Here is a 25,263-nt window from a genome sequence, read left to right as displayed (position 1 = left end):
CCTTCTGAACCTCAACTGTCTTCTGACTCGAGAACCTAAAGATACTGGTACCTAAACCTGCCCATAACGAAAGGCCAGAAATCAGATAACCAGAACCCTATCAAAACTCTGTTAGAGACTGCAGCTGGTTCTGTCTTTTCATAAGTCAGGATTACACAAAAAAAATGAAAGCACGGCTGGCAAAAAGCAATTGAGTAATAATTCTAATTTTTGCGAAATCACAGTGGGTAGTGGCAAAGTTTGAAGGTGAATAAAGTACATGCTAATGTTTTGGTGTGATAAGAACTCATTTGAATGGTCTTTTTAGTTTCAGTTTCAACTGACAGAACGGGAAGAGAAGAGGACATGGTTTTTACCTGCACCGAGGTTGGTTGGCAGGAAAGCAGCCAAGCCCACAATCTTAAACTTGGTTCCCCAGATATTAGACGTGACCTGAGCAAGATAGTTGTGCTGTAGGAAGAGGGGGGAAAGGAAAAAAAAATCACAATCTGTTTTCATATTTTCTATTGATGACTTAGGAACTAAGAATGTTAACATTTTTGCTTAGAAAGTCACAGGTGGGCACTGCTGGAAATATTCATTATCATTCTACCCTTTTTAAGACCAGAAGCTAATGAGAACATGTCAGGCACGTGTTTCTGAGCGGTGGCTCACGGAGCTGAGAGTCGCAGGTGGGGAGTGAGGGGATGTGTCCCAGTGTGTCCACGCGTGCGCAGGTTAAAAAGTCCACAAGGGTGCTCTGGGCACATTTTTCTTCACCTTTTCTTTTCCTCCAGTCACTGAACTAGAGAGGGTATACCCAGCTCTGAGTCCATTTGTCCTAGAAATACCAGTTGCACTGAAACCAGTAAATGTCCACAAACCAGCCAATTATCTGTTTCCTCATTCAACTAAGAAAGTTTTTAAAAAATGATCAGTATGCTTCGACCACGTGTGTACATGTGTGCGAAGAGTGATAAAAGAGATGAATAAACTGTAGCTCCTCAAAGGGCTGATAACCCAGTGCAGGATGTAAGCTTAGAATTATTTGCAGACAAGGAAGGCACTGAGAAATGGTGTAAGGGAGGTACAATAAGGTGCTTGGGGATTGCTGCAGCTGAGCCACGGACGGACACCTTCGTGACGGTTCTGTGTGGAAGCGTGCTGGCAGAAGCAAGAAGGGAAGACAGAAGGGGGAGCCAGGGCACCCTGGTGACCCAGGCACATCGAAGGCACAAACGCAGAAGGCAGCCAGCCAACAGTGAGGCTGTGGCACCTGGAGGGCATCGAGGGGAACCAGGAAGGAGGGATAGACAGCACGAGATGAGGGGGCCGCCAGCAGGGACTGGCTCCTGTGGACACCAAGAGTCACCGAAGGGTCAGACGTGGCTTGAGGGAGCAGAGGGGAGGAGTGTGGCTAGGTCTCAACCAGAGCTATCTGTGAAAAGACTCACATGGCAACAGAGGGGTGTCTGAGGTGGGAAGGAGGTCCTGGGGGACGTGAAGGTACTGGGGACTGCCTGAGGGCAGGGGAGGTAAGGAAGGCAAACAGGGCTCTGGTTCTCTATGCCCCCTGTCTGGAATGGCAGTGACAGGCACGGAGACTGGGGTGGTGAGTGCAGGTGTGACGAGTGCCTGTGCCGAGGGCTCAGCCCCCATCAGGCACACACTGAGGACGGCAAGAAGGGCAGGCGAGCATCAGACACACGGAACCGCCCTGGAGCCCAGGTGCTACCTGAGTGATGTCTTCAAAGGGAAACTCTCTTCGTGTCAGGCTGGGCGAGCCAATGGAGGGCTTGCGCATCGGCAACCGGGGAGACCTGGACATCTCCTGAGCAGCTCGGGACAGCTTGGGAGACTTCCGGGCCTCAATGTTGATCCTGTGGAGACAAGGCCAGGAGGGTCAGTCCCCACAGGTCGGGGAGGCGCCCACTGCCATGGCCCTCTCCTCTGTGCTCTGGTGGCCATCATGGGTGCCATGTTCCAGGGCCCACTTCCCTTTATCCGAGCCTCTCTCACCTGCTTTTGCTTCGTGAATGTGAAGAACAGAATTGCATATCAAGTAATATGTATTTGAAAATATGGTGAGATTAGGGAGTGCCTGGGTGGCTCAGTGGGTTAAGCAGCTGCCTTCAGCTCAAGTCATGATCTCAGGGTCCTGAGATCAAGCCCCACATAGGGCTCCCTGCTCAGCGGAGAGCCTGCTTCCCCTTCTCTCTGCTTGTGCTCTCTGTCATTATTTTTCTTTCTCAAATAAATAAATCTTAAAAAAATTTACGGTGAGATTAGACCAAGTGATTCATTTGTAAGGAACCTCAGAGAATTAAATGTAGTTGACTTTCTACTGCCTAATAATTAAGTTTAGAAACATCCACATGCCTTGCATGTGGGAAACTACCAAGTGGGAAGAGCCATTTTTCACCGTAAGACCACAACGATTTTATAATTCCTACTACAATGTTAGGATTTCGACAGACTTACCTAGCCTTTCACCAGCTGTCATATTTTAAATCAAATCTGTGCGTCTACTTTTCCCTGCTGCCTTTTGATCCTACATTCTATCTCTGGTCTTCAGTTCTGTTTGTCACCCAGGGACACGTGTATTAATGCCAGTCTACCCCACAGAGAGTGCTATAAAAATGAGTATGTTAAGGTCAATGGCAGTCAACGAGAGAAAAGCACTGAGCCTCATGAGTGTTGCTTGAGAGCTTGCTATGATAGCGGGGGCTCCCAAAGTTTGAGGGACACGGGGACTGAGCTTGTGAAAACTCTGTGTGAGGACAGTTAGTCCGGCTGCGGCATGCAGGTTGATTCAACACAGGGAAAGACAGAAGGAACGAGGACCAGCGCCAGAGACCGCCACATCCAGGAACTTTAAAAGGACATTTACAGGTGAGGAGTTTGTTTGCTTATATGTTAAATGTTCTCCCTTAATTAATGGGAAAAGCTGAAACACTACAAAAGTGTAGGAAAGTTCATAATTTTATTTGTAATTTCAATATGCTTAGAATAAAGATGAAAAAAAATCAAATTATTTGAGCAATTGGTATATATGTGAGGGAAAAACTCACACCATACACAAAAAGTAATCTGAGATTGAAGTATGAAAGCTAAAACTACAAAGTTTCTGGAAAAGAACAGAAAAATGTCTTTACGACCAAAGAGTAGACAAAGATTTCCTAAACAGGACACAAAACGCACTAATCATAAGAGAAGAAATCCATATTGCGTTAGACCACGTATGTGACACTGCGTATCTCCGCCCAAAGACTCAAAACTAGAATACATGAAGACTGACAACTTGACGAGAGAAAAACAACTCAGTAAAAACCGGGCAAAAGACCCAACAGAGATCCAAATGGTCAGTAAGCATATGAAAAACTGGCTAGCAGCGATCACCAGAGACTGCCAACACCCCCACCTGCCCAGCAGAAGGGATAAAACTGTCTGCTAACAGTGACAGTGCAAACATGGGTGGGGACAGAAGCCTCACAGGCCGCTGACAGGAACTCAGAACAGCGGGGCACCCTGGGATACTGGCTGGCAGTTTCTAATAAAGTTACGTGTGCCAGGACCCGGCAAGTCCCCCACTAAGTGTATACCGGAGATAAATGAGTGCATGTGCCCCCAAGAAGTCTTGTATAAGGATGCCCACAACGGGCTGATTTCTAACAGCCCCAAACTGGAAACTACCTAAGATCAACCTACTGGTGAAAGGAATAAACAAAGTGTAGAATGTCCACTACAACAGAAACCACAGAGCAAAGAAGAAAAACCACTGACACATACCACACGAATGAGTCTCAGTCATTATGTTGAGCAAAAAACGTCAAATAAAAAAGGAGTATATATTGTTGATGCCATTTATATGAAATTCAAGAACAAGTCAAACTCCTCTGTAGTGACAGAACTTAGAAGAGTGATTACCCTGGGGAGTGGGTATCGAATGAGAAGGGACATGAGGAACTTTCCGGGATGATGGAAATGTTACCTTCAACTGGGTGATAAATATTCTGCTTTATCAACTACACAGGAAATTAGGTCTTTGAGATCTAGGCAGGTATGTATCTGCACATAAATTAGATCTTAATTTTGCACAGCATCACAGAATTTCAGAGCTAAAGAGAGCTTAGTGAGGATCTGGCCACCCTTTGCCTTCCACAGGTAAGGACACTGGCATCTGGGTCAGGGGTTCATTCAAGGTTACAGCCTTCGGGAGTGGAGCCGGGAGCGGACGGGGCTCTTACCTAGGACACAACAGGCCCTTCTACCTAATCTAAGCTTTTGGCCACTCTTTAGGACAAACCTTTGGCATGTGAAATTTTTTCAGTTGATGATTTATTTCGAATCACAGCATTATAAGGTATTAAACTGGGCACTCCATTCAACGCAGTACATTACACTTCCTGTAAAAACTTCTTACTTTTCTCGAACTGGAAGAACAAAGTCAGCAGGGAGCTCCGGCCACGCTGTGCCCCACCATCGGTACTAACCCTGAAGAGTTAGGAGGCTTAGCAAACTTCCCGTGGATGGCTTTTTCTACCCAAAGGAGAGAAGAAAGGAAACCTGTAATTATCGCTGGCAGACCCTCCCGATGAAAGGCAGGGATGCCCTCTTGCAAGGGCCCTTCCGGTGTCAGCTTCAATGGGACGCTGCTGCAGATAGGACACAGACATCCCCAGAGGCCCTAACAAGGGAGACCAGCCCTGGGGAGCAAGCTTACCTTGGGAGTTTGGGTGACTTGCTAGCTCGGGAGATTTTGGGGGATTTCTTGGCAGCCCAGTCGTCACTCAGTTCCACATCGCTGGAGTCCGAGCAGTTGCAGCTGTCCAGCATGGCGGAGATCAGGCCGTTTCCATAGATTTCATCTGGTGAGACACAACCCACAGATGCCGGAATGTGCGATCAGTTAGGCCCTAGTGAGGATGGTTAGCACAGGAAACTACGGGACAGACCGATTCTTTGGGCCAGCATTATAAGTTCAGAGTTGAAAGGGAAAGGACCAGAGTATGGTTTCCCTTTTCCGTTTTTATGCTGTAACACTTCCTAAGCAAAAGGAGGCAGTAACTTCTACTGTTATCAAAATGGGCCTGAATTTCAGCATCTCTGGAATGTACAAAATCGTTTGGCCGCGTTTACTGTGCCAAAAGTGGGAACCTCCCAGCACAACAAGCATCCATCTGGGTTCATACGGGTTTGCAGGAGGAGCCAGGCCAAGCAAGGGGCTTGCTTACTCACAGAAGCCCCCAAGATCCTGCTTCTGAGCGGGGGCCTGCCAAGGCCCCTGCAGGTTCCAGGCCTGCTCTGGACTGGTGACCTGACAAGGTCGGGGCCATGGCAGGAACTCCCAGATGTTTACGCCGGCCTGCTTTGAGCGGTGGCTGGAAGGCAGGCCTGGGCAGGTGCCCTGTCCCTGGCCGTCCTGGGCTCTGCGGGGGTGCCTCAACAGAAGCTGCTAGAGTGTCACTACTGGTCACCAGGCAGGAGGTTTGAGGGCCTGTGGTGGAGGACGTTGCGCATGGAGGCTGGGCCATCATGAAACTGCACTGCAGAGGAAGGTCGTGTCTGACCCCTTCCTCGAAATCCTTTCTCCCACCCCTCACATCCCTTTACTTCCCAATCCTGCTCTGCCCTCACAGTAGGAAGCCCATCGTTCAAATCACTTTTTTTTTTTTTTAAGATTTTATTTATCTGACCGGCAGAGATCACAAGTAGGCAGAGAGGCAGAGAGAGAGAGAGAGAGAGAGAGAGAGAGGAGGAAGCAGACTCCTTGCTGAGCAGAGAGCCCGATGTGGGACTCGATCCCAGGACCCTGAGATCATGACCTGAGCCAAAGGCAGAGGCTTAACCCACTGAGCCACCCAGGCACCCGCAAATCACTTCGTTTTGCTGACAAAAGCTTCATTCCTTCAAGGCTCCAAAAACTTTGCCAAGTTATAAAAAAGCTGAACTCTTCAACTGCAATGAAACCATTTATGGAATTTAAGTGACTTTATCATTCAAAAGGGCTGTTTACGTTTGAAAGGAGGAATTTGCTAAGGTAAACTCTGGTGTTTCTGAACATATGGAGGGGACATCTGTGAACAGGGACCTGTCTGAGGGCCCTGGAGGCCGAGAAGCTCCCAGGAAGCAGGCCGGCTGAGGCCCACATCACCTTCTTCTTAAACGACTTCCTTATCAGGAGGCGTGACCCGTGAGGACAGCAAGCTGGGGTGGTGAGCACCTGCGTTCGATCAAGTAAGAAGGTTTAATTCACGTGCCCTGAGCAGCGCTTTACATCACGTAACTGAGGAGTCACTCGGGGCAACGACGCTTGGCCATGAGTCACGCCAGCCGTGTGAACGCACAGAAAGCTTCTGTGGGCTTGTGAGCCCAGACCCAGCTCACAGCCTGAGGAAACTCAGTACCGTGCTGTCCGCTCAGCTCCCGGCTGGTCTGCTAACCCAGGAGTTCACACCTGCTCTAGATCACACCATTTGCTTTTGTCCTTGACTCATGTCTTAATCCAGCTGCGCGGCTATAACAAAATGCCACAGACCGGGTGGCTTATGAGCAACAGAAACTTCCCTCTCAGCTCTGGAGGCTGGAGTCCGAGATCAGGGTCCGGCGATGACTGTCTTCCTGGCACAGCCGGCCACACTCTCGCTGTGTGCTCCCGGGCCCTGGCCTGAGCAGGTGTGCAGAGACAGCCCTCCTGCTTTTCTGGCCAGGCCACCAGTCCTACTGTCAAGTTAGGACTGTACCTGGACAGCCTCCTTTCACCTGAATCACTCCCTAAAAGCCTCATCTCCAAATACGGTAACACAGGAGGTGAGGGCTTTGACGTGTCAATGTCTGGGGGACACAATTCCACCCACAGTAATAAGCTCTGACAAAGACTCCTTTTAAAAATTGGTGAATTTGGGGGCGCCTGGGTGGCTCAGTGGGTTAAGCCTCTGCCTTTGGCTCAGGTCATGGTCTCAGGGTCCTGGGATCGAGCCCCGCACCGGGCTCTCTGCTAGGCAGGGACCCTGCTCTTTCCTTCCTCTCTCTCTGCCTGCCTCTCTGCCTACTTGTGATCTCTGTCAAATAACTAAATAAAATCTTCAAAAAAAAAAATTGGTGAATTTTTACTTAACAGAACATGCTCTCGTGTATGTTCTCAACTATAAAAATACACACCAGTCATTCAGAGGAGTGTGTGTGTTCAGCTGCCGGGAGAACACGCCCAACAGCGGGTCCCAAGCTTTGGAGCCTGACTGTCCGCCTGGCAGTGGCAGGTGTGGACGCGGCGGCCTCACCCCAGACCCGCAGAAGGAGGCTACAGGGCAGGCGTGGCAAGCTGTGTTCAGATAAATTCCCCAGGTGATCTGCAGGGAGGAGGCCTGGGACCGCCTTCTGAGAAGCTTCAGAGCGGATCAGCTCACGAGAAGCTCCCGGCTTCCCGAAGTCAGTGCTGCTCCCTCTCGGAACCCCCTGGAAGCAGAGACACTGGGCATCGCCCCACAACCACAGGAGACCCAGCGACCGCGGACAGAGGGAGCACAGAACACATAGTGTGGGCCTGCTCTGCTTTATAACTTTGACTGTTTTCATCACAAAGATAAGGCGTCTTACTCCCCAGACGACGGCTAGCGATTGCGCCCGCCTGTGTATGCCGTGAGCTGGAGGTGACTGTGCGCAGGAGCAGGTGCGGGATGGGGCCAGGCTCCCAGCTCGGGGCTTGGGAGGTCACAGCCTCAGTGCCCGCAGCTCCCCCGCCTGCGTCTTCTGTCCTATTTCTAGGGAGGAATTTATGCACTTGGGACAGAAGCAAGTTCTTCCTGTCCGTTCCCTTCAACATGCAACCTGAGGGAGGTTTCACAGACTTGAACACAAGTAGGAGCCTCAGACACAACGACCTCCCTCCGTGAGATGACCACGACGCATGCGTTCCGCGCCTCACCCCCTTTGGGCATCACTGGTCACCACCGGCTCCTCTCCTCTCCCGTTCGAGGTCAGTGGCCACGGCTCTCCTACTTCGCCTGCCTGCCTTCTCAGCCTTCTCTCTCCCTCTGTTCCACCCACCGCCCTGTCAGCCTCCGGTTCTTCCACTCACTTCCTCTGCTTTTGGTAACGCTTCTCTGCATGACTCAAAAGACAAATGGACGAATACCCAATTTGTTAAAGTACAGTTTTACCGCTTTCAATTTTACACCGTGACACTGACCGCAGAATGCAGCCCCAGACGCCGAGCCAGTAACGGAGACCGGACAGAGGTGGGGCAGCTACACAAAGTACCAGGGTGAGCGAGCGTGCCTGGCTGGGCCATGACACTAACACGTCACCGTGCCTAAGGGGACACGAGGGGCAGGGCCAGTCTAAGAGGCAGGAGAGACAGGAGGAGAAGGGAAGTGGAGAGCAGCAGGCACCCATGAAACAAATCCCTTTCCAGGTCAGGCGCTCGCCAGGCCCTGGGGTAGAGAGAGGACTCAGTAACCCCGTCCAGGCCCTTAGGACTCAGGGGGCAGACAGAGCCTGGCCCAACAAGCACTATGGGCCCTGCGGGACCCCAGCAGCCCGAGTGACAGGCGGCTGGCCCAGGAGGCAGCGTTTCTCCCTCTGCTTCAGGGCCCGAGCAGGATTTCACAGGGGACAGCAGCCCATGGAGCTGGCAGGCAGTGCTGGCTGGGCATGGGGACCTCAGCAGTCCCTGGCTTAGGACACTGGGCAAGCACCAAGGTGCAAAGACAAAGAGCCAAGTCCCTTTGCTCAGGAGGCTCCTGGTCGTGGATGGCAGAGGCGAGCAAGCAGCGAGCACCCTGAGGACAGGTGAGTAACGAAGACCGGTATGGGAGAGAGTTCTTAGAAGGGCAGACTGAGTCATCATCATGCCAGATCTTTATGGATGAGCAAGGAATTTTCCTTCATAATCAGCTAAAAAGCAACTCACGGTGGATTAGGGAGGAACAGAAGAAAGACTCTAGCAGGAGGCTGAGCAGCAGGCTGAAGCTCTGAGAATTTTAATTCTGTCCCTCGCTCTGGGAGGGCAGAGATGCACCTCACTGTGGTTTTCAGCTGGTCTCAACAGTGCATTAAGGCCCCTGATGACACCTGATAAGTAACTAAAAGAAGAATCTACCACTCCCAGAAAGCCCGGGCCCGCTTCCCCGACAGAGAGCTGACGTTTGCTCTGGCCACGGCCCAGCCACACGAAGCCTTGCAGATTGCTGTTAAAAACCCATCAGAAAGGATATTTTAAGAATCATTAACTTCGATACAATGTTGGAAGTGGGGCAGCTTCGAGGACCTTCCACGCTAGCCACAACACAGGCTCACGTTTCATACGCGGCATTGTCCTCGCATGGGCTGTCAGGTAACCTATTCCTCAACCTCCCCTGAGAACGAGGTCTTAGGTCTCTGGCGTGGAGCCCACCTGATTTGCCATCCGTCCGGGGATCCATGATGACGAACTCCGGCCGCAGTTTACTGACGCGCCGCCCCTTGAGGATGGGCACGAGCCCGCCCAGATACTCCAGGTAGAGGGTGTAGCACGGACCGCCCACCTCTGGGTCGTCCTCCGTGCGCTTCATGGTGCAGTGCAGGCGCTCGTTGCCGGCGGAGGGGTAGCTGACGAAGTCTCGCATGTTGTTGGGATCTGGAATTGGGGGCTAGAGGCAGGACATGGACAGGAAAGAGTACGGATGTCACTGAGAACTGCAACAGAGCACTGGCTGCTAGTTCGGGGAGGCTTAACGACGTGATGTGGGACAGCGGTTCTCAACTTGGGGTGCATGGAAGGATCCCCTGGGACCTTTAAAAAAATACCTAAGCTAGGATCCCACCTCTAACAATGAAATCAGAGTCTCTGTGTATTTTCTAAAAATTCCCCATGCGGTTTAACGTGTAGCCAGGGCGGAGAATCCCTGTGCACAACAGAGACAGTAAAGCAGCTTGAGAAAGATCACAAGATTCTAACTGATGTTTTAAGAAAAAAAGTCACCTTGAAAAAGTGCACCTGACACTTAGGAAGCAGAGACAACACAAAACAGAGAGCACAGGCAAGAATGTAAGGCGCGGAGGCCCCAAGGTTAGGGGGGACACCGGTCTGCACGTGAACAGCCTCACCAAAACCGGACAAGTGTCGAGCCACAGTCCACATAAAGGCCGAGTGACAGCGAGTGCAGGGTGGGGGACAGCCCAGGACGGTTCAGTCTGACCGCTCCCAGAACCAGCAGTGGAGCACGCTACTCCAACTTCTAGGAACAGGTTTCCCACTCTTCTGAAGCATCTGCCGGGCAGTCAGGGTTGAACACGGCAGAACGCTCTTCAGGAATCAACCTCTCCTATCGCCTTTGCAAATAGGAAGCTCAGGCCCCTCACACAAGGCGAGTCTCTGGCGCGACAATGGGGCCAGGGACAGACGGCACTCGGAAGCGGTCGTCCGCAGGATCCTCCCGTCGAGGAGCAGACACGACTTCTGCTCGCCCGCTCTGGGATGCCTGTCGGCCTTCTCGGACCCTGCCCTCCTCGGGCCAGCCGTCCGGGCGGGGGAGCCAGCAGGGAGAGAGTGGAGAGGTCTTACCTTGATGGTGGGGGTGAAGGCGGTGGAGAGGTAGGAGCAGAGGCGAGGGGGCAGGGTGAGCTTGCTGACGTCCTTGTCTTCCCGCAGGGCGCTGGCGATGGCCTCCTGGCACAGCAGCTGCAGGCTGGACACGCGGTGCTCCACACGCACCACGTACAGGGCCGGCCCCGAAGCCATCAGCAGCCGCGAGTCCCGGTGTCCCCAGCAGATGGAGACGATGGGGCGCTGCCAGGAAGTGAGGGAGGCGACACTTAGGCTCTGCTCTTGTGGTAAAGCACAGATCATGCACGCGTGTGTCAAGCAAAACAAAGTGACCTAATAGTTTCCGAGAATATTGGTTTTAAAAAGTATAACACACAATGAAATACTACATCACAGAAATTCAGTATTTTCTTTGGAAAACAGGTGCTCAGGCCAGAATGCAAAGCACTGGAACGGTTTTGTACAGTTTTTTTTATGTGTATTATCTCATTAGATCTGGTGCCATAAACCCTAACTTAGCTCTGTATGATGATGTCTCTACTGGAAGATGCTTTTAGCCTGGGGTACAGTAACCCACACCCCTTACTGAGCTCTGGCTATCTGGATCCCCGAGAAACCAGTGGCTGTTCCGGTGGCTTGGGGAGCTGGTGTGGGGGTAGACCAGACAGCCGGTCCCTTTGGTCGTAACAAGGTGCATTTTAGAGTGACATCGACACTGGTCTGGAGTCACATGCCATGTGACCTAGGGACTACTCTACAACCCTGGGATGTCTCCCATGTTCTCAGGAGTAGAATGGGAGCTGTGAGGATTAAAGGAGAGGGAAGATGTCAAAGGTACTTCTGAGGCCTATCACAGGCTACAGCCCACAGACGCTGCACTGTGGTCCTCCTTGGCCACCCTTGAGCTATAGCCAGAGGAAGAAAGCAGAAAGCTCTCCAGGAAGAGGACAGTGGTGAAGGGACAAAGAGCTCCTGTGGGGACTGCTCAAGGGGGCTGTGCCACCACTGCTTTGAAAAGGCAGGCCAAATCCAAATAGGCAAGTCAGAAACTAGCTGCCCGGACAAGACACAAGGCTCGGGGGCGCCGGCTAAGCGAGATCCACACCAAGGAAGACAGGAGGAGGCAGAGGGCTGTGACGGGGAAGCCGTGGGAGAACTGGTTCCTTCCGGTCCAGCTGGATGGGGCTCTAATTTAGGGAGGTCTTAAGGGGCTGCAAAGATCAGAAGTGGGGTGTCGAATCAATTATAGGAGTGACAGGAGGAGAATTTTCATAGCACTCTAGTGACAAACAACAAGATAAAAGGAACAGATGAAGACACTTGCTTAAAATAGCCTCCAGGGTCAGCTAATCCTGGTTTCAACTTTGAAACAAAATGCCAGGCTGAAGATACTCCATCTTGTCTTTCCATCTCTGTGAGCCCCGGCAGTGCGGGTTGGGACCCCAGGCGCGACCCCCCGGAGGACCACGGAGCGGGAACTCAAGTGTGTGGGCCTCCAGATGGGCCTCCTTACAAGAGGGTCCCACCGGTGGGGCAGACCCCAAAGAGAAAGCTATACTCACGACTGGAGACAAGGCAGATAACACACAAAATACACGGAACACTCCTTTGCTATCATCAACCCCCCGTAAGTGCAGGTCACATATTTATCCTCCTGTCCCCTCTGTCCTTCTGCTTTTCATAGTAGCAGTTAAAATGGTTTGGGAGGATCTTACACAAAGTTATCATTATGGTAAATATGTATCTCACATCTTTGTACAGCAGAACTTAAACCACGTATACAGACTTTCAAAGTGGATGAAAATTCTCTCTTACAGCTTCACAACCAATTACAGCGGCCCACCGAACCCTCTCAGTTCTGCCATGGGGGAGCGCGATTCTCACTGACCTCACCAGGAGCCCGGGAACCTGCCGCTCAGAGAGGCTAAGGACAGCGAACACCCGGGAAGCCACAGTTCTCACCGGCTTCCCTTCAACCCCACTGCTTGTGCTCCTTCCGCAGGGGCTCCCTCCTCTCCTGTCCGGACACCACACAACCGCCTGAAGAGGGCAGAATGTCCCACGAACCAACTGAACCGCCAGTCACAAGCAGAGTAAGAGGCCCAAATTGCCCCCTTAGTCCATTCCATCAAGGCATTTTCATTCAGAAACAAACTGGACATGTCTGCAGAAGAGGCAAACAGGAGGAGAAACAGGCTGCGTCATTAGCAAATGGACAAGGACCAGAACGACTCTTTACAGCAGAAAAGAATCTGCAGGTCACGTGGGCACAAAAGCAGAGACAAATTAGCCCAGAAATACTGTTAGGTGCACCAGAAAGCAAGAGGACGGCCCTGTCTGGAAGGGGAGGGAGGACCGTGCTCCTGCTCGGTGCATGGCATCCACGAGGAAACAGACTTCTCCGCAGCGAGGGCGGAAAGGGTTGGAAAGAGTGAAAACCAGAACCCAGGACCCTCCCGAGGGTGGGAGGTATGCGGCAGCCTAAGGACGTGATAACATGCGGGGGCTCAAAGGGAGAAGTATTATCCAGAGCAAGGTTACCGGGAAGTACCGAGAATACCACCAGGGATTGATAGCCAGTGTTTGGGGTGAGCATCACCTACTTGTCTGCGTCAGTGACAGTCTATTTCAGTAAAGGGGGGAACACATGCTCATGTAAGTTATTTCTGCAGCATATATTCCATGTAGATGATAAAGTAGCAGGGGCGCCTGGGTGGCTCAGTGGGTTGAGCCTCTGCCTTCGGCTCAGGTCATGATCTCAGGGTCTTGGGATCGAGTCCACATCGGGCTCTCTGCTCAGTGGGGAGCCTGCTTCCCCCCCTCTCTCTGCCTGCCTCTCTGCCTACTTGTGATCTCTGTCTGTCAAATAAATAAATAAAATATAAAAAAAAAAAGATGACAAAGTAGCAAAACAAATATTGGTACCTTTCTATACTAAATTTTAAGGCTGTATCAGAGAAGCAAAGAAGAATTTACAGATAGTGAGAGCTGATGCTCTTGTCTGAAGGTTCTGAGGTCTCCCTGATGTGGGGAAATTGATTACTGTTAATTCCCATTGAGTGGAGGAGGGCGGCAGTGGGGCCCTGACTCAGGGTACCTTTAAATCCTGTAAGCCTGTAGAAAGGCTGTACCATGTATTTGAAAGTTGTTAAGAGACTGTATCTTAGATGTTTTTCCCACAAAAAAAGAAACGGCAATTATGTGTTGTGACGGAGGTGTTTGTGAACCTTATGATGCAATCCTGCCGCCGTACATAAAGGCATCAAATCCATACTCGCATACTTGAAATTTACACAACCTTCATGTCAACGCAGCAGAGCTGGAAATAAATAAGAAACCACACAGGAAATCCTTTTATGCCTTTCTAAATACTTTTATACTGTTTTTATATGTCATCTTACTTTTTTAAAGTCTCATTTCCTTTTGGTGCTGAGTTTCCTGTGCTGTTTATGGGTACGTCAGCCTACAAAGCCCTCCCTACAAATGTCCTGTTTTGGAACGAACCAGACTCAAAGTGGAGGTAAGCGCACATGCCCACAGATAAGGGGTGTGGGGTGTCTCGGGTCCGCTGCCTCCCAATCTGTGATTTCTGCCCTCCATCCCCCAGGATCTGCGATGCGGGCAGAGCACGAAGCCACGGTCTGCCCGCCCACAGCCCTCGCCCACAGAGCGCCATCCTCCCTAAGAACTGCCCACCTGCCAGGCCTCGCGGCAGCAGGACAGAAACACACCGAATGTTTGATCCCAGTAAACCTGGAACAGATAAGGGTGCACACTAACACAGCTCCCACAGATTAATGCTTTTGTTTGAACAGCTGCTGTCTGCTAGGGGAAAAACTCAGCTGTAAATCTGTGGGCTTACTCTCTCTCTCGAATCACACAAAATGACTATTTTTAGAACCGATGGCTAGAACTGTGAAGTTGGTAACATTCAAATCTTAATTTGTGTAGGGAAGTTCACATACTTTGCATGTCTAAATCCAAGGCAAAAGGACAAGAAAATGAGCTACATTTCAGGGAGCGTTAGTGTGGTAGAAATCTAGTGCTTTGGTGAGTCTGATGGAACAAGGAGAGGTATTAATCAGCTGGAGAGATGCTATTTGTATGAAGGTCTGGCGAGTGGTTGTCCCCTCAAGGACCTCCCTGTCCCTCCGTCTGATGCTGGGCCACGTGAAGGAAGCAGGAAAGTCTGCTCCTCGGACTTCCTCAGCTACAGGGCACAGATCGGATCAGCAGATGGCCGGTTTCAGCCCCTCTGGCACGTGGAGACACGCCACATCCCTCCCAGCCTCACCTCCCACTGCTGGACAGTGCGCCCCGCACACTCAGCCAGTCACACACCCAGGTAACTGTCCGGTAAATGCACACAGTGGGGGAGGGGAAGACACATTCTGAGTGCTGGGGACCAATACTGAGAGAAACAAATTCCCTGTCTTCATGGACCTGACACCCTGAGGTGGGAAAGGGAGAGAGATGCGTATCTTAGTCCCTCCGACAGGGACTACCTGCTCGTCAGGTGGTGAAGAAGGGCAGGATAAGGGGCTTGAGAAAGAAGGAGGGGGTTGTTCGGACAGAGGGGAGCAGAGAAGGCTGCCCCAACGAGGTAGTTTCAACAGAGGCCTGACCAAGATGGGGGAGTTTATTTATTTTAAAACATTCAAAGTTTCCTCACCGTATTGCTATATTTGCATCTGCAGTGAGTTGCATGGAGTCCTCTAAAAATTTCAGAGGAATAAAAAACAGGATGTTCTTTCCATATTAAAGATAAGCTGCTCAAGCAAAACAAAAGACAACAGACAAAGAAAGGGTCAAAGCCAGCTGTCCTGAGAGAAGGACTACGAGGCTGTCTGAACCCAGTTTCTGGCTGACGAGGGCCCTAGGCTGAGGACAGAGGATGCGGCCCACGGAGGTGTCCGAACCTCTGGGTGTCAGGGCGCCCCCTGGGCCTCCCAGGCGCTGCAGCTCTCCCCCTCCTTTCTGCAGGTCCCCTAAGAAGGTGGGATGATTCTGTCTTAGAGGAAATACACTTCAAACGTCTAATACTTGAAGAGGATGTCTAATGTTGGTATGAGTGTGTACAAAGGGAATGTCTACTGTTTGTACAAGTGTGTACAAAGAAGGAAAGCCTTCCAGAACAGTTCACTTTTAACAGACCAAGTGCGGTGAGTGGTCCCCACCCAACTGTGTGGGCCGGAGCCGCGGACAGCTCCGAGTGTAACGCTCTGATGATTCCGGCCACTGAGGCGAGGCGGGAAAAGCCAGCGCAGCATCCAGGCGCCCACCTCTCAGTTTTAAAAGGACACACCGTTCTCGCATTCTGAAGCAGACAAGCTCAGCAGCAAGTACCTTCTCATCTATTTAGAGCAAACGGGGGAGAAAGCACTCCCGCGGCAGCTTCGTCAGAGCATGTACAGTGAGTCCTCAGTGAAGAGGCGGCGACACAGACCTCGGCTAACGGGACTCCTGGAGTACAGAGTCGATGACCACAGACACAATCTCTCATTTCACTTTCTGTTTCCACACTACCTCTCCCTCTCCCTTCTCTCTTAATTTTTTATCCAGATATCTTATATTGACTACTGAACCTTACAGAATACACGTCGACTCCTCCAACATGCCTTTCAGGCAAAAAACATTCATGAAGCTAAGACAAAACCAACAAACCAACCAAAACCTCAGGCCCAAATTACTGCAGCCCATGGCGTCAGTGGGTAGAACTAACTCTAAGAACCGTCGTCAGAGTAGCAATCACATATAGCTGGTCACAGAAACAGCTAATGAGGTAAACTGCAGAATTTTACAACAGGTAGAAAGGAAAATAAATTGCAGTATATTTTCTTATAAGAGCTTCAGCCACTAGCCTTGTTGTTATGAGTAAATCAGGAGAATCAATTTTAAAGCCGAGGCCACCGCAAGTTTGTGCCCAGCAACGAACGGCTTTGTACGCAATAGCCTACAATCTAATTAACTTAGAAATAAATTATCCAATCTAAATTGCATTTAGTTCTTTCTATAAACAGCCCAATAAATTTCCTAACTTCCTTCCTGCTATAAAAATGTCCCTGCCTTTGGACAATTTGAATAGTATAGCACAGATAACATGTGATTTTAGAATCATTACAGAAAAAGTTAGGTTGGTGCTACCTGTAATTAATGTTGTACTTGATTTTTAATAGCATCATTATTTAACTGTATGTTATTGAGGAAATTTTTTCAATGGTTGAAACAGATCCTCAAATGAAAAAAAGACTAATTTATTAAAATGCTGAGACACTATATGGTCATTTTTCCCCAAAGGAAGATCAGCTAAGCTCTCTTTTTATCCTTCAGGTCCAAACAGTGAAAAATTCAAGACCTATGTTAGTTTCACATTATAGTTGATGAAAACGTCTGCAATGGTTGAGGCCACTGAGCCTCTACCATATTCTAGGCACGATGACAATCAGAGAAATGAAGAAAATGTGGTGTTGACTTCAAGAAGATAAGACAAGTAGACGGAAACATACAGTAAGTATGAGAAATGTCAAACACCCCAAGGGGATGCTTCACAGAGAAGAGGGGTCGCGATCGTTGGCAGATTTACAAGAGGATGTGACTGTGTTGGCATTAAGGATGATGGATTTCCCCAAGCTGAGATGGCAGGGAAGGACATTCCTCATAGAAGGAACAGAATGCCAGCAAGGAGGGGTGCCCTGAGTCAGAAAGAAGAGTGGACAATGCTGAATCTATCTGGAGTGTGTTTCAGCACTCCAATTCACAAATATTCTAATAAATGCAGAAGCCTTATTAATTCAGGAAGAGCTGGAAATTCCCGTCCTCTCCTACTCATCTTTCAGTTAGGCCAGGGACAGAAAGTTAGCATGGTATCTGACTGAGAAGTCACACAGCTTAATCGTTCAAACTATCAACAGAAAGAATTAAAGAAGCACATGTTGACAACTGTCTGCCCATCAGTCACACCAAGCAAATATTTACTGAGCACCTACTATGTTCAAGGCAATGCATTGGCAGTTTCAGTTCTGTAAGCTGAAAAAAGTCTGGAGACTGATCAAATAATAATGTAATACAGTTCATGCTACTAAAATGTACACTTAAAAGTGATTTAAAATGGTAAATTTTATGTCATGTGTATTTTTTTCACAAATAAAAAAAGATATATTTAAATAATGAATGTTCTCGTCTAATTACAAATTTCCCCAAATCTGGTATACCTGCCACTTAGAGCTGAGTAAGGTTAGGATGTGAGTCTCTAATGTGTTATCATCCCCTGTCAATCCTCAACTCCTGTCAGACCTGTCTCCACAACACCCTGCTGAGACTCTCGTCCCCCATGACAGTGATCCAGACCTGAAGTGAACTGGTCTAAAGATCTCTGGGAAATAAAAACAGACAGAAAAGGGCTACCTATGCATGCTCCCCTAAAGATCTTTAAGCTTTCTTACCTAATGTTTAATAATAATTTAGTTCAGGTATAAAAGTACATTGTTGGCATTAAGAAAAACCCAGAGCGAGTCAACGAAGACGCAGCACATGCATCTGTAGGTTCCTAACTTCTACCCGGCCCTCACGGGAAACACCAGTTCACTGCTCACTCACCACCCACTCTGTAGACTGGGGCACGCAATCAAGTACTCTGGTTAAAGCAAAAACTTGTTCCTCCCTGACTTTTTCTGGCTTATACTCCATAATTTAATTAAGGTCAATTAGAGATTAAAATCTGCTGACGATAATTACAGTAAGCACAACCAAGTCTCTGTATCTCACGGAGCCTGGGGAGCCTACTAACACAGTGAGGGGCTGACACACGTCCTTACTTGCACAAGCGTGTCCAGAGTGAAGATGTGCTCCCCGCGGACATTGTAGAACTTGACCATGGCACTCTTCAGAAGAGGGCCGTTGGGGAGCTCACCAAGCTGGGTCTGCCGTTCCATCCCAGCGACGGCCAGGAGGTCTCCCTGGGTGCACCACTGGGCCACCACCTCTGAAATCACAAAGACGACGGTCAGCATGATGACATGACCCTCCCCGAACTTTCAGTATTTAGAAAATAAAGCTGCTGAGCAAATACAAGGTGGCTCTTCTCCTTTTTCTCATGAAGACAACAGCCACCCATCTGTCTGAAGACAACAGACTCTATTTAAACAGGGGTCTGTTGCCTTGATGGGGAGTGCAGCTCCTCTGAGACACAACTCTGCCAGGTAAAAGCACAGCCGCCAAAGCCAGCACGCTAAGGATCGAACCCCGAAACCAGCATGACTGAGAGCACAGGTAAGATGACCCAACCAAGGACTGTCCATCCATGGCTTGTGTCCCCGACCCCAGAAGTGACTCTGGAGTTTACAGATGCAGAAAGTAGGTCAAGAGCAAAGTCCAGATTTATATTCATTTGATTTCTGTGCACTAATGGGCAGATAAAATTCAGATAAAGGACATAACTGCCTACAAGGCCCCTGATTTTTCTTCCACATTGAGATGTTGTGGGGGCTTAGAAAGTAGATAAACGCTTCTGGTGTACGGAATTTTCGGAAATTTGTCGGAAATTTTCACCCTGGAGATGTGACGCCCACCCCTAAGCCGTTCTGTACCTCTGAGAAATGGCTGTGAACTGGTTTGTCTAATCCCAACGTGAGCAATTTACTCACTCTGACGGCTCCAACAAGCTACTCGCACTAATAAGACTTACAGCACAGTTCATCCCCATTAGACCCGAGGACCCCATCTGGCTCACACAGAGATGACTGAAATCCAGAGCTCAGAGGCCTCTCTGAGCAAGGCTGGCTGGAGCCTAAAGGTGCCCGGTCATGACAGGATACGCAGCAGAGCCAGGTCTAGAAGCCAGCAGTGCCGGGGCTCGGGCAGGTCACACGTGACCCTTCTCTTAGTCACATCGCCTTCTGAGGTCACCAGCACTCCCTGACTTCCTCGGAAGCCCGGACAGTGGTCCCCAGCACAAGGCAGCTCTCCAGACCCAGGGAAGCGAAAGCCTGAACACCCAGGGAGCCGCCAACAGGAGCCGGGGCCGAGGGAGCAGAGGGCTGCGAGAAGGCGTCTGCACACAACCGCGGAGTGCAACGACTCTGCCATCAGACAGAGGGAAAGCACCAATAAAGAGTTTTTTCCTTTTTCTTGCAAAAGGACACGAAGAAGGTTAAAGTACAAACCAGGAAATGAAAAATCACTTCAAAGAATCAACTAAATATCCCGGTGAGTAAGATGGAAAACATGACGAGAGGAGGAAGCTGGAGGATGTGTGCTCGGGAAGCCCACGGGGGCTCGGGGCTCCACTGAGAAGCCAACCGTGATCACCGGGCTGAAAAGACCTTCTCCGGGGGACAGGTTTTGGGAGCACAAGAAGTCAACGAGAGCAGCAGCTCACGCTGACAGGTACAGACGACTGCGGCCCAGAGGCTGCCATGGCTCAGGACTAAGCCACACCGTGGCTCTGTGCAGGTGAAGAGGCCGGGCTCCCACTCTCGAGGCTCCTCTGCCAGCCTGCTCTGGTCAGGGGACAGTGACAGCCCTGTGACAGCCCTGTAGCACCTCTCTTGCTAGTTACTTAGTTTAGTAAGATTCTTTGAATTTTGCCACTCTGTGGTTTTTCCCAACAGAAAAGTGGGCTGCTGCCCCTGCAGGCCTGGCCCGGACATGCAGTCCATTCAGAAACTGCTCGAAGAGGAAAGGCTCTGCCCCCTACGCCGGAACCCTCAGTCCCCGCTAAGCCTGAGTCCACACGTCCCCACGGAGTGCAGTTATCAAGTTCTAGGGAGACAGCAGGAGTCCCCACAGGCAAGCTGTTCTTTAAAAGAGCACAAATTCCATAGGAACAACTCCACTTCTTGTTCTGCTGACAACACAACCGTACCATCAAGGGCTGCGGCCCAGTGACATGCAGCATAAGCCAGTCAGTCCTGCTGCACACGATGGGCACTCGGTCACCAGGGAATATAGGTTTACTTAGAAAACCCTGACACAAAGAACTCAGGAGTGGGCACAAGAACGCAACACTGCAGACAGGTCAGTGTCAAGCAGGGATGTGCGAGTACTTCCACGGGGGCTAAACTCCGAGGGCAGGAGTTCAAAATCTGTATAAATTACTACAGAGCGAAAGGAAAATTGCCTATTTATTCACTGTCTAGATTTTACTAGGATAAAGAAACAAGAACATAGAAACATAGATATGGTCAGGACAAACCCTTCCTATCCTAGAAAGTTTTTGTAAGCTATACCCATCTTACGTTAGACTAGAAAATAACCCCAAATACATTTGCCCAATCTTTTGGTAATAATTTTATAATTTTAAAACCTTTAAAAACTTGTTTTAAAATATAACCCAGAAAAATGGGGCACCTGGGTGGCTCAGTCAGTTAAACGTCTGCCTTCAGCTCCAGTCATGATCCCAGGGTCCTGGGATTAAGCCCCGTGTCGTGTGTCGGGCTCCCTGCTCAGTGGGGAGCCTGCTTCTCCCTCTGCCTGCCACTCTCCCTGCTCGTGCTCTCTCTGTCATATAAATAAATAAAATCTTTAAAAAAAATTTAAGCCAGAAATAAAGAACTAATGCTTTATTTAGTAATGTTTTTTTTTCATGTTTCCTGAAGTTCTTAGTACAGCATCTCTAGGGATATAGGGAGTTCCAAGGCACAAAAGAGGTCCATCCTCCTAAACTACCCATTTTTTTGCGATTCTTTTTTAAAGGTAATCTCTACTCCCAACGTGGGGCTCAAACTCACACTCCCGAGGTCAAGAGTCACATCCTCGACTGGCTAAGCCAGCCAGGAGCCCCTTTCTTAATGACTTTGAGGTGTTTGTGGAATTTGGGTCTCTCAAACATTGCACACACACAAAAAGAAACACAGTCCCACTGTTCTACTTTAGCCAGATAACCTTATGGGTCTTTTTGATAAAAGCCTGGAGCGTCAAAATTTTACATGTATTAAGCAATGAGAAAATTCGGTGCTTTTGTGTTAACAAGAGCCCCTCAGGTGCTGTTAGTGCTGGGTCCAAAAGAGGCAGCCAAGGATTAGTGGAGAAAGAACAGTGCTCTCACCAAACACCACATGTACTTGAGCTGCTGGCTCGAAGTCTGAAGTTCACAGGGGCCTCTGTCCCTTGGATGTCCATGTTGATGATTTATCATTTTACTAATCATTAGACATTGTGTACTTGCATTTGTGTACATGGATTTTGGGTTGAGAGGGAGAAGGTAAGCACATGCACAAAGCAGGAAACTGTGTGATGGTAAAATAACACGTACATTTTTTCCTCTAAAAACAGTGCTTCTTTTTTTTTCTTTAATAACAGTGCTTCCGGTGAACATACTAAGGACAGTATATCAGCGTGTACTCAGGCTGATGGCTACAATGTCTACCAGCCTGAACTACAGTAGACAGGACTGCTGACCAAAACCCCTCTACCTCAAAATCAAAACCTCCCTCTTAACCTTCTCGGTGTGTTCTATGAAGTGACAAAAAGAGGAAATTCTGTAAAACAAAGAAACAAAGCCTAGGGGTTTCAATTCTTTGATCTTAAGACACATGTGGGATGAAATGAACAGTGCCTTTGAGAGCTTGCTTTACCACAAGAGAGGAACTGGTTAGGCCAGAGAATTTCTGAGTACATCACTCAACTGTTTTTCCTTGAAGGGTAGGAGAATAGGACACTTTGAAATATGCCACTAGGATAAAAACTATTTTGAGCTAAAGGCAACTGAGAAGCAGCAGACACAAAGAAAGCTCTCTCCGTCCTCCCTATCTGCCAAAATGCAGGATGTATATTTGGAAGAGTCCCACTCCCCACTGCACCCCCTGACCATAAAGGATAGAAGTTAACCACAGAGGACATCTCTAGACCCTTATCAGCTCACAGACAGAATCAGGAGAATCTACATGACAAACTTCAGGAAGGAGTCCTCTCTCCCACCAGATCCCCATATGCTTACCTTCCCAAATTCTGCTGCCCTAGAAACGTCAAGCCTTTCCCTGTCTTGTCGCTTCTCCAAAAAACATATTATTCTTTTGTTAAGATGCTATAACAGCCCAAGTTCTACCCACCCCTTTGAGTTACTCATCTCTGAACACTTCCACAGGTAAATGTAATGCACATGTTAATATACTTGTTCCTTTTTCTCTCGTCAATCTGTCTTTTGTCAGTCTAACTTCTAGGGCCCCAGTCAGAGAACCCAAGATTTCTAGAGGGAAAAGTATTTCCTCCCTTACATTGTCAAGGAAGAGTATAGTAACAAAGGGTAAAAACCCCCAACAAGGTAAACTAATTTATGGTTCAGTATGTGATAAACAAAAGTCCCCAAAGTTGGGATACTCTGCAGATTTTTCCTCAAGGCAGAATTTCCTCAGCAAATATCTGCAAAGCAAAATTACCCACCACCCTATGAATCTGCAAAGAAAAGTCTGACAGTTGTGGAGAAGAGGCTGGTCATGGGGACTGTGAGCTATTTGCCATTCTGTTATTTTGCAATGACATAAATTACAGCATTGGTGATAAATTAGAAAGTATCATGAGTGATGTTAATTCACTAGAAAAGTTCTCTGATATTTCTTTTGAAACAGTAACAGACAAAGACTAGACCCTTTCAGTCCACTTTATATGACAAGCAACTGACTTGTCCACAATAGGATAGAATCCTGTGGATGGAGAAAGTTGCCACGTGGCATCTTGGCAGCTTTCCGGCTACCTCTTCCCAGTATTTATTAACATACCCACAACGCAGTGAACAAAAAAACAAATGGGTTTAAAAAAAATACTGCTGTTGATACTACAAGTAAGACCAAGTCCTCATAACATTCTGAAACCAAGACAAAGAGAAAATGCCTATACCCAGCCCCTGTCACATGACGCCGACTCACTTAAATTTCATCTAGCTTCTTACAGTGAAGAAGACTGTCCAAAAGCCTGTCACTCATGAAAGTGTAAGGTTTAATAATAAGGTCTAATATTTTCATGTTAGATTTAGATTTCTAGTCAGGCAATGAAAAGAATGCTAAATCTGACTGTTTTTAGGATAAAACTCAAGTCAAAAACTTGCACATTTGGGAAGGTCACCCCAGGTCACCTTCATAAGCCACCTCATATGTGTGAATCTTCCAGTGCACACTTGGTGGGGGTGTGCTAGAAGTACTACTCTAATACAATTTAGTTTGAAAGACAGAAAACTAATGTGGCCAAGAGAGAAAAAAATAGTTTCCATAGGCAAGTAGGATGGCAAAGAATTAGAAAAATTTGCTATATAAAGAATACTAAAAGAGGAACTGAGTGGTAAGTATGCTATTTTCAGTCCTGATCAGATACTCAGTAGGGAAAAAGGTCAGGACTCCAGATTAGAGGCAAGTTCTGATGAAATTAATCAACTTGGTTAAAGGTTTAAAAATAGTTTCTTTTTTGGTTTGTTTTTCAAGGTTTTATTTATTTGAGAGGAGAGGGGCAGAGAGAGATGGAGAAGCAGACTCCCCCAACACAGGGCTGGATCCCAGGACCCCGAGATCATGACCTGAGCCAAAGGCAGACACTTAACTGACTGAGAGCCCCCTAGGCACCCCTGAAAACAGAATTTCTGATAAAGAAAAGAAGAGCTTGGATTACGAAATATATGTGAGAATTTCTGATGACCATACCTGCATTTTAGCTCCACAAAGCTCACAACTTTCAGAAAGGAACACAGAAAAGAGCAAGGAATTTAAGTTCATCATCTCACATGCAAAAAATACTTACTCAGCTTCTAAAGGAGCCCATTTGTGGAATAAAGAGGGACTTCTACATAGTTCATGTCCCTCAGGAGTTTATAGGGTAAATAATTCCTTACAATTACAGTTTTGAAACAGCAAAATGGGACACCCATAAAAGGGAGCAGAACTTCTAAAAATATTCTATAGTTCTGAGACGGCTGGGTGGCTCAGTTGGCTAAGTGTCTGCCTTTGGCTCAGGTCATGATCCCAGAGTCTTGGGATTGAGCCCCACATCTGGCTCTCCCTCTGTCCCTCCTCCAACTCATGTTCTCTCTCTCTCTCTAATAAATAAAATCTTTTTAAAAATTCTAGTTTTAAAATAGAATTATTAAGTGCTTGAGTGTGTACGGACATGTATGATGCATTCCAGGCAATCAATAGTTAAGTATACGGACTTGAGTCTCCCTATCCCTGTGATTCATGAATAATTCAGACAAGAAGCACATGACAGGACTCTCTGGTCTGACGGCCAGTTCTGAATGACAGCAGGAAGTTGAACTGCAGGTTCTGGTTTGCCCTTTACCTCTCATTCAGATTAGAGTAGGCCCCTTTAACTTGAGACCAGAGGCAGTCCAGAAATTTCTACACTGCACCATTTAATCCTGAAGACAGAAAACGGTTTTCCCAAAGAACTCATCAGGGTCACAAAATGAGTAAATATTCTCAAACTGCAAAATCTGGCAAACACCAAATGCCCACGGACAGCGATTTTTCTCACGAGATAATAGATTTCATAACATCTGTCAGGAAAGTGTCAGTACTCAGTGGCTGATGTTTTACATCAGTGTCTCAGTCTGGCAACGGTGGAAGCTCCACAGTCTGCTGAGGTAACTTTACCATGCAACCATCAGCTCCTTAATAAGCCTCAAAATAACAGCGGCCTCTGCGAAGCTGTGCCGCACACGGTCTGCAGCCTCAGGAACTGCAGGTGCTGAGGCCCGATGCTGTCCAGACAGAGAACGTCAGCCAGAGGCAAACACCACACACCTGAGAAAGACCACTCTTGTCAGAGCAGGGAAAGAA

At 48.5% G+C, this 25,263-nt stretch overlaps 1 protein-coding gene across 7 annotated transcripts in view; it reads right to left on the bottom strand.

The window, feature by feature from the left end:
* TULP4 (TUB like protein 4) overlaps positions 1-25,263 on the bottom strand; it is a 223,243-nt gene that overhangs the window by 10,072 nt on the left and 187,908 nt on the right. For all 7 annotated transcript variants that reach the window (XM_032836454.1, XM_032836460.1, XM_032836461.1 and 4 more), the window contains 6 exons: positions 18,319-18,485; positions 10,523-10,747; positions 9,374-9,608; positions 4,703-4,847; positions 1,715-1,859; positions 357-450 (listed from right to left, as the gene is read on the bottom strand). In XM_032836454.1, the coding sequence (XP_032692345.1) occupies positions 357-450; positions 1,715-1,859; positions 4,703-4,847; positions 9,374-9,608; positions 10,523-10,747; positions 18,319-18,485 (1,011 nt within the window). The remainder of the gene's footprint in view (positions 1-356; positions 451-1,714; positions 1,860-4,702; positions 4,848-9,373; positions 9,609-10,522; positions 10,748-18,318; positions 18,486-25,263) is intronic.

This window comes from Lontra canadensis, unplaced genomic scaffold, assembly GCF_010015895.1.
Source record: "Lontra canadensis isolate GAN:19392208 unplaced genomic scaffold, GSC_riverotter_1.0 scaffold92, whole genome shotgun sequence".
NCBI lineage: Eukaryota > Metazoa > Chordata > Mammalia > Carnivora > Mustelidae > Lontra > Lontra canadensis.
This window is presented reverse-complemented; position numbering and strand designations above follow the sequence as displayed.